This window comes from Amphiprion ocellaris, chromosome 16 (assembly GCF_022539595.1).
Source record: "Amphiprion ocellaris isolate individual 3 ecotype Okinawa chromosome 16, ASM2253959v1, whole genome shotgun sequence".
Classification (NCBI taxonomy): domain Eukaryota; kingdom Metazoa; phylum Chordata; class Actinopteri; family Pomacentridae; genus Amphiprion; species Amphiprion ocellaris.
In genome coordinates, this window is record NC_072781.1 from 24,075,212 (window position 1) to 24,084,569 (window position 9,358).

The 9,358-nt window shown below is 37.9% G+C and overlaps 1 protein-coding gene across 2 annotated transcripts in view; it reads left to right on the forward strand.

Annotated features, from left to right (window-relative positions):
- The window catches only part of LOC111578245 (cilia- and flagella-associated protein 46), a 66,999-nt gene extending 58,494 nt beyond the window's left edge, over positions 1–8,505 (forward strand). For both annotated transcript variants that reach the window (XM_035954920.2, XM_035954921.2), the window contains exons 55-59: positions 57–169; positions 4,515–4,587; positions 4,794–4,930; positions 7,324–7,422; positions 7,663–8,505. In XM_035954920.2, coding sequence (XP_035810813.2) covers positions 57–169; positions 4,515–4,587; positions 4,794–4,930; positions 7,324–7,422; positions 7,663–7,757 — 517 coding nt within the window. In that variant the 3' untranslated portion in view covers positions 7,758–8,505. The remainder of the gene's footprint in view (positions 1–56; positions 170–4,514; positions 4,588–4,793; positions 4,931–7,323; positions 7,423–7,662) is intronic.
- The last annotated feature ends 853 nt before the right edge of the window (positions 8,506–9,358 follow it).

Genomic DNA, 9,358 nt, shown 5'->3' on the forward strand with positions numbered 1-9,358 from the left:
TATTACAATGCAGCCCATCACTTCTGCTTTGCTAACACATTTTCATATCTGTCAAGTGTGTCTGAGATGGAGCAGGTGCTGTGCAGATGCAGTGCCTTTATTTACCTGGGGATGGAGCACTTAATGGCAAAGATTCCACCTGCCAAACTAGCAGCCCTCAATCTGTCTGGTACTGTACATACACACACAGTCTGTTCAACAGTAATTAGAATACCTTTTTAAAAATCAACATGAACCTTAAGTTATATAAAGATGAAAATGAAGAGAGTGACAGAGAACCAGTCCGTGTCATTAAATTTCTACAGCACCTGATGTCTCCATTTGTGTGCCAGCTTTATGAAATCACATGGTCTGGGTTTTCTAAAGCATTTAAAATAGGTTGTGAAACTTATGAACGAATGTCTGAAATTTGCAGCCGAGCCGTTTGTGTATTATGTAAGCAGTAAATTGAGCAGTAGGCTTTATCTCTTCAAACACGTCAATCTTTCATCCGCTGCATGGGTATATATAGAAATATCCCTGAGCTGCAGTGAGAAATCAATCAGGTTTTACTATCGAATTCTTGCCATAACATTTCAGTAACTTCACTAAGAGTCTTTAGTATCAGTCTAGCTGAGGAATTCTGTTGAAGGTTAATGATTCTGAATTTTAGTAGTAGATCCCATTTGAAAAGCAGCTGTTGATTGATTGAGTGCAATAATGTGTGATTCTTTGTAAAATACTATTTCACTTTGCCTTGACAATGTGAACATGTTGTAGACATGTGGCGTAATGCTAGCTCTCAAGGTTGTTGTCATATATTTTTGATGAGGTGTATTGGGTTCATTGTCTGAAATCATAAAAGATCACACTTCTGCTGCTATAAATCAAAGTATTTTAAGGTATATTTGCTGAATCATTTCAAACTAAAGTCACTGTTGTCTCAGCTGATTAATGACTTGAGAAACAAATCAAGAAATACTCGGTGTATTTTCACACAAGAAGCCTCCTTGATAAAGCACAAACCAATCTTTAGATGTTTTTTCTTTGTGTCGTCTTAAAAGAACTCCTGGCAGTTGTAATTTATTTACAGTCAGGGAACAAGAAAGCTCCAAACTTGTCTCCCCCTTCTCACTTATTATAGAAGGCTTCTTCCCTCCTTCAGATACTCTTTAAATAAATGATACCCTGCCCCCAAATCGCCTTTCAGCTCTTCACACCTTCAAAAAATATTTCAAACAACAACCACGGCTTCATCTTCATGGCCTCTCTCCTTCACCAACAAACAAAGGTAGTCTGAGCATGGGTGAACTTCTCTCCAGTGTGATTGGCAGTGTCAGGTTGGCCTTGTGCGTTGCCCCAGGCTAGACATACTGCTAACTATAGTCTGACTGACGCCATGGTCTGAATTCCAGCTGTTACTTCACCACACACCAGATTGCTGATTCTTAATTGGCCATCAGGATATGATTAGGTGATGGCAGATTTGTGTTTCTCAGAAAAATAAAAAAGGTGTCACACAGAATCTGCAGCACCATCTGCACTCGGGAATTGTGTCACTGCATCTTTGTCTGCTTAAAGGTCCCATGTGGTGAAAAACTATTTTTATTGGCATTTATATAGAGAGACTTGGATGTGGAAAAAAAATGAAAGCTGTGAAAAAACTGCTGCCTTTTAAATACTGCCAGACTATTCCTCTAGACCTCCCTCAACACCTCACAAGCCAGTAAGAATCTGGTTAATAGTCTTCCACATAAAAATTTGCCCTCTCACTGCCCCCTGCTTCCAAAGTGAGATGCTTAACAGTCCGCCATGTTTATTTACTGTCTAGAGCCACTTCTGTTAGCTCTGGCATGATTTGCTTGAGTCTGACAAACTTTAGATCTGCTACAAGAGGGAACATAAGAGTCTTCATGCACTCTCACCATCTGATGAACCAAAGATCTAGTGGATTACTTTCATTTTTGATGGCAATGTCACCACAACAATAGAAAAATACTTACTATTAACCTCTGTACTGCTAAGGTGAATAATATTAGTATTAGCTTTGATCATATGCCCCCATGTCAGTGCTCTGTGGACATTATAATGCTGAAGGATAATCAGAAATTGAACGATACTCTAAGACTGGGGGTTACTGTGTATTTGTCACCTTCTGTGATTCAGTGCAACAGAAACTCTGCTACTATCCGCCCTTAATGTCTTCTCTCCCACTCTCTGTGCTCACATATGCTACACTTTAACACAGCCAAATTCCCAATAAAACTGATCTCATTTAGATATGTTTTCCATTTCTGTTGTCAGGCAACTCAACCAGCATGTAACAGACTGAAATCCAGCCCATGAAGCTTACATGTTTACCAGCAGTCACGTTTTAATCATTTCCAGGCTGCTGCTCAGCACCGCTAAAATACTGATTTAGTAACTGCATCTGACGAAATCTCCATACACATACTGAGTTTCCTGCTGTGCTGAGAATTCAGCAATATGTCCATATAAAATGCTCGTTTAGAGAGAAAGTTAGAAGCAGCAGTATGTTCTGGTCTGACACATTCATTCACATGCATGTCAGCTGCCGTGCATTCAACGATCACAGACACAGAGAGTCTTCTTCCTGAAGGGAGTGTAGACTACAGTGGCTGAATTACATTTAAAATTTCAGACACAGAGCCTGTTTAGAACAGGACTAAAAGCAGGGTTTATACAGTCATGATGAAGAACCAGCTTTGCAGTAATTTGAGCTGAAAATTGACGGACACATGCAAGAATTTATTATGGTTCATTTAAAGTGAAATAAATTAATAAATAAAAAATCTTTATTTGACTCTGCAAATCTATGTGGCCTTTTCCTCTTCGCACGTTCTTTCTTTTGAACCTTTTTTCTTTTGAATGTGTGAAGAGCTGAAAATACAACTCTTAAAGAAACAAAGCGTAGTCATCTTAGCATTGCTTTGGCAATACTTGGGTCAATATCTAAGTGAGGGACTTTTGAAGTCCATGGTATATATACTGCAAACATTTTTATTGAAAATAAAAAAAACTAATGTTTTTTATGTTCATAATGATCATGTCTTTACAATTCCATAATTATTTATTATGGAAACAATCACTTATTAATAAAAAATGACTGGATATCACTAAAATGTCAACTAAATAACCGTCCCCATTTAATAACAACCACCTTCTAATTAGCTAAACAATAATACAATGAGCTGATTCAGAAACAGTTTGGATTGTGTTCTTTTTATTAAGTTGAGATAATCATGACAGATGTTTCTTTTTTTGGCAATATATCACATTTTATATGGAAAATAACAAACTATATGTGTGTCCAAGAAATCACTTTCAACTAAGCTACCCATTACAAAAACGCCTCTAAAGGAAGTGTGTTAATTCTAAATCACATGACCTGCTCTACATGATGTCATTTCCTCCTGAAAAAAAGACTGGCAAGACTCCAATGTATGTTCTTTCTCATCTTTCTTAGTTATTTAATATAAAGTAGTGTGTGAGTCAAGTGTGGATTTATCGCATGTCAACAGGTTTACTACAATAACTTTACAAATAACTTTCAATTTTACTCAATTGTATATATAATATTTAGAAGAATCTTTCTGTAAAAATGCCACATGGTATTTGGTTATAGAGGGCCATGCTGATTTTAGGCCTGAAAACAGCAAAAATGTCAACGATGATACCTGTCAACTATGTTACAAAAAGTCCCGCAATTATATATTGACCCACCTGTACAACCGAGAATGGAAGTGGACTGCCATATTAAACTTCAGACACTTGTTTAGCAATGTGTAGGCAGCAGCAGTGTCTTACTTCAGATACAGACATGATTATTACTAAATAGTAAGCCAATATATAACTACACGGTGCTGCCTAACCTTGGTGCCATAGAGAAGATGTTGGATAGTGGATGGCCTCACTGACACACATCTTGTGACAGACTTAAGTGTCAGCTTTTCACACCCACAGGTCCAGCTCAATTTCCTGTTTGCTCATAAACAGATGGACTGTGTCAAAATAACAGTGTTTCTTTGCTGTGGGGTCTTACTAAAAGCCTTTCTGACTCTGTACAATGACCTTCTGCTACTAAATTTCCATGTGTTTCTTCTACTTGTGTAAAGTACATTGAGAATTTCATCTGATAGGATGCAGGGTCATGACTAAAATGCATAGTGTTTATATTTTTAGATACAGCCAGTGTAGAGGCTCTTTCTTACACTTGGAAATGGTGGAAAATAAATATAACCAGAAGTAACAGAAAGCCCCGCTCTGGTATTTATCATAAATTCAACTTTTTAATTTCAGAACCTCATATACATCATGCACATCTCAGCATTATTTCTACACTTGAAAATAAGACACAGTGGATCTCTAATTCTTTTTTGGTACAGAAGAGGAGAAAATAGCCATTAGCCATAGACCATTGGCTTATCATTTAGAGGGTCTCTGGGGATACCCACTTAGAGGAATATTCATTGTCCTGTTGTAAGATAATGATAATGATTGTTTGCTGCCCTTAGAGTGCCACATGGCTCTGCTCTTTGACCGGATTCAGAACAATGCTAGCATTCTCCACCAGTCAATGCAGAAAAGGTAACAAAACAGCTTTATTGAATTTACCTCTTTTTCTTTATTTTTACTTATCTGTCTTTTCTCTCCATAGCTTTACTGGATCCACTAACACTAGTTACAGTTGATTCTTTTTGTCTTTTTTTAGCTTTTTGGTTGATAGTAGTTAATCAAGATGAGGCTTCCCCTGTTTTTGTCTTTAATAATCTCACCATTTCTCTCCTCTGCAGTGCAGGACAGTTTGCCCTGGAGGATCCCATGGAGACTGCTCTATTGTTGAGTTTGGCTGGTGTTGGCTGCATTGTCCTCAACCAGTGGCACAGCAGCCTTCAGCAGAATACGCAAAATATGGCCACTGTTCTAGACAGTAGGTTTTGAACATACTTTTGAAACAACGATGTCTTTAGCACATACAGTACTTAAAAAATTGTTTGGACTACCTGTCATAACGAGAAAATATTTTAGAAATCTGTCAAAAATTTGTTTCAAAACAAAATGGCATTGTTATTTATTACTCAGATAACAAACTGGATCAACTAAATAGTCCTTATTCACATACAGTAACTAAAAATCTTAATATTTTGTATGACCTCTTTTGGCCCTGATCACAGCTTGCATTCTTGCTGCCATTGTTTTTACGTACTTTTCAACCATCTCTTTTGAGTTCCAAATAGTTTCTAGTTGTTCTCAGAGACTTGCTCTGGATGAAACTTTTGTGCAATCTATTTTTGAATCCAATAAATCCCAGATCTGTTCAACAGGATTCAAGTCTGGTATTTGACTTGGTCAGTCCATCAGTCCCAGTACTCCAGATTCTTTTTTCTTGGTCCAGTAGTCTCTGCACAGCTTTGAAGTATGCTAGGGGTCATTGTCTTCTTGTTATATGAACCCACGAGCAATCAGGTTCAATCCAGAAGGGATGTCATGATGCACCAAGATGTTGTAGTAGACCTTCTGGTTCATGATACCATCCATTGGAACTCATTTGCCCATGCCGTTTCCACAAATGGAACCCTATACCATAATGGAACCTCCACCGTGTTTCACTGTGGGTGCAGTGCATCTAGCATCAAAACATTTTCCAGCTTTTCTGCGGATATGAATACGATGATGCTGACCTACAAGTTCAAACTTGGACTTGTCCGTTCAGAGTACCTTCTTCCAGTCAGTCTACAGTCCAGTGTCTGTGCTCCCCGGCAAATTTTTAGGAGTTTTTGGATGTTTGCAGGCCTCAATAATGGCTTCTTAGCAGCTAGTCTTCCCTTTAAGCCTTGTTCCTTCAGTTGTCTGCTTATGGTCATTCTGGAGACTTTCTCAGATTCTGATCTATAAGCAATAATCACTGCCTGAAAATCAGCAGTGGTCTTCCTTCTGTCTCTAGTACTTAAAATCTTGAGGGGCGTGACATCTGCTTCAGTTAGCTTTTATTTTCAGCCTCTTCCTTGGCACATTTTGTAAGTACCAGTCTCTGCAATCGAGTCCAAGGCATACTTGACCACACTGTGAGAACACTTAATGTCTTGCCCTATTTGTCTCAAAGACCATCCAGCATCATGAAGTGCTTTAATTCAGACTCTGTCTTTCTCAGAGAGTTCCCTGCACTTCACCATTTTGAACAGGAGTGAGGAATTTCAAACTGAATTCACATTTTTATAGCTGAATTTGACCCAGCACACTGGAATTCTCTGAGAAGTCAGAAATTAGTCAGAAATAACATACAACCAGTAAAATATTTTTATTCTGTTCACAAATGCAGTAATTTGGCATCTTAATCAAAAACTAATAATGTGATTTGCTTTTTTTCTGCTTTTTTGAAAAACAGTAAAATTGAAAATTCCTGGATAGCAACAGCAATTGTATTTTAGCATTAAAGATATAATTTTGATTAAAGAGCTTCCACATACTGGTGTATTAACCATTACAGAAGCATTAAAAAAAATTGGTAATCAGCAATACTATTAATTTAGGGCAGCGGTGGCAAACACACTGGATGGTGGTCTAATAAATTTGTTAAGCACTGTGTATCATTATTGTCAGTCCATGTTTGCCAAACTATTTGAAAGGTGTAGCAAACTCACTATACTCAAACTACTCCCAGAGGAATGTAGCAAGCTAAGCTACACCAAAACAGCTAAATTAGTTTCTCTACACAGAGTTTTGTGTTACCTCACAATAAGTGTTGTGGTCCCCTCGTAGTAATTTCTTCATGATCTAGCCTTACTTTTGTGTTTCCTCACAATAGCTTTTGTATTTCCTCACAATAAATAAGCAATAAACACATCATGTAAAGTGTCACAGCATATCCCCTTCATGTCTCTACCATGAGAGTGGTTCTCTAAACTGGCAGTGTGTTAGAACTGAACTGGACCAACACAAAACAGTTCATATGAATACATAAGAATATTAAATACATTGCACACAAAAGTTTTGCTAGGGAACCCAAAATTATGGCAAGGGAACACTAAACTATTGTAAGGTAACAAAAAACTACGGCACAAAATCTTGGGAGGTCACAGAAATCAAAAACTTTATTATTGGGGGAAATCGTAGCTATGCTTATCAATTTACAAACCGCACTGCATGATCATAAAAACAACCACTAACAAGCTTTTTGATTCAGAAAACAGCACCATTACCACAAGGCTACTATGAAATCTGCTTACTACCCTACTTGTAGCGATGATAATCCCCATCAATGTCCTATCTAATACATAGTCAGTAGAAACAATGATGCAATCTGTGTGTCTCCATGTGTTGTAGATATACTAAGGGCCAGACAGACTTCTGGCCAAGCCGTCTATGCCCTGAGGAAATGGAACACTTCAGAGATCCAGCATCAAGAGATCACAGGATCATGTGGTACTGTACAACCAGTTCGCAACCTCATTTAGCTTCATGTTTTCATTTCTCTTTATTGCAAATGGATTCAGTTTGCATAATCAGACACCCATGCATCTTTCTATGTGAGGCTTTGGTTTCTTTACAGGGAGAAAGCATATGTAGGATAACTGGAATTGTGAATCCATGAATGTAGCCTGGCTGTATGTAGAGAGCATAATACAATATAGCCCTCTCAAATATTTCCTGCTTCCTCTGCAGACTCAAAGGAAGATGACGATCACCACAAAACAGCTCTTTCACTGTCAGCCTTCAACTGCATTCTTTATGGACTTCCTAACCTAAATGTCACGTAATATCCCATACATCCTCACTACATCTCATCTACATGTCACAGTTGAAGATGATTACAGGCATGCATGGCAGGTGGCTTTGCAAATATAGCAATATTCAAAAAAATCTAAAGCTTCTGTAGTATGAGAGGTTAAAAATTTTCATTAAAGATGAGCCTTGATTCTTTTCTGACATTCTCTACTTTGTAATTTTATGAGAATACAGACTTTATACTTGATGGGTTTTTTAAAAAGATCCATTTTTTACTATACCCAACAGATATAAAACACAATATGCAACATGCTCAACCCTATAAAGTCAGGCCCGGGCTTTCAGTGCTGGGGCAGATAGCTTACAGAGATTTACCCCTTACATGTCTTACATTATTAAAATATGCTACTTTGCAATGCGATGACAAGTTGTGCCTGTGGGATTGCTGCCTAGCAGGTAACGCTCAACATACAGAGTGTTTTGAATGTACTGTCACTGGTTACACACACAAACAATTTTGACCAAACCAGAAGACATATCTGACAGATTGTCAAATATGCATTCAAGTGTGATCATGTAACTTTGTGTTCTTGTGTTTAAATGTCTGTTTACTAAAACTGTGTTAAAGCTTTCATAAACATTTTGTGCTGATTCTCTCTCTGTATTTGCTATAATTCTTTTTTCTTTACATGAGATAAATCTCACTCGACAGCCTCTGTTTAGTTGACTTGAGCTGAAAGAGGCTGGGTTCATTCTTTCATTAAAATAATACTCAAGTGACATCTCCAAATGCTTGTGTTCATTTTAATTTTCTGGTTAGAATTTTCAAACTGCTTTCATCAGACACTGAAGTGCACAAAGGGCTACTCTTCTTAAATGGCAAACATACCCCTAGAACTGTATCCCCGGATGTTTCCATGCATTTATTTAGATTTTCTCAACTTTTATTAAGTCATCATTTAAGCTAAAATTAGGTGGGAGAGTAGAAGTCATCACTGTGATTTTGATGCGTTGTTCCTAAATTGATTTGAGTGTGTAAACCACCATTGCAGAGGTCACAAAAGAAGAATTGAAAGATTAGATTGACATTTTAGTCCATAAACTACTTTATTTTCCTGCCGAGAGCTACAATATGACATTAAAACCACTGACAGGTGAAGTGAATTCTACAATGCAAAGTTCTGCTGGTAGACTGTGGGTCCCAGTATTCATGTGTATGTTAGTCTGACATGTAGCACCCATCTAAACATTGCTGTAGACCAAACACAACCCTATCACGATGGCACCCCTAGCAGGACGGTGCGCTCTGCTGACAAATGTCTAGAAGAACATAACAAAGGTGTTCCCTCAGCCTCCAAACTCCTCAGAATCCAATCTGATTGACCATCTACAGGATGTGCCTGATCCTTAGAGACCCCACCAACCCAAAATCCCCAAAGAACCAAGGATCTGCTGCTAACTTTCCGCTGCCAGACACCAGAAACACCCCAAAGATCCCATGTCTATGACTTGGATGATCAGAGCTGCTTTAGTTCCACAAGGAGGGTCTCCAGAATACCAGATAAGTTCAACTTTATTATTCTCAAGGACAATTCTGGTTTCAAATATTTCTCAGAAAAGCAAAATTACGTAA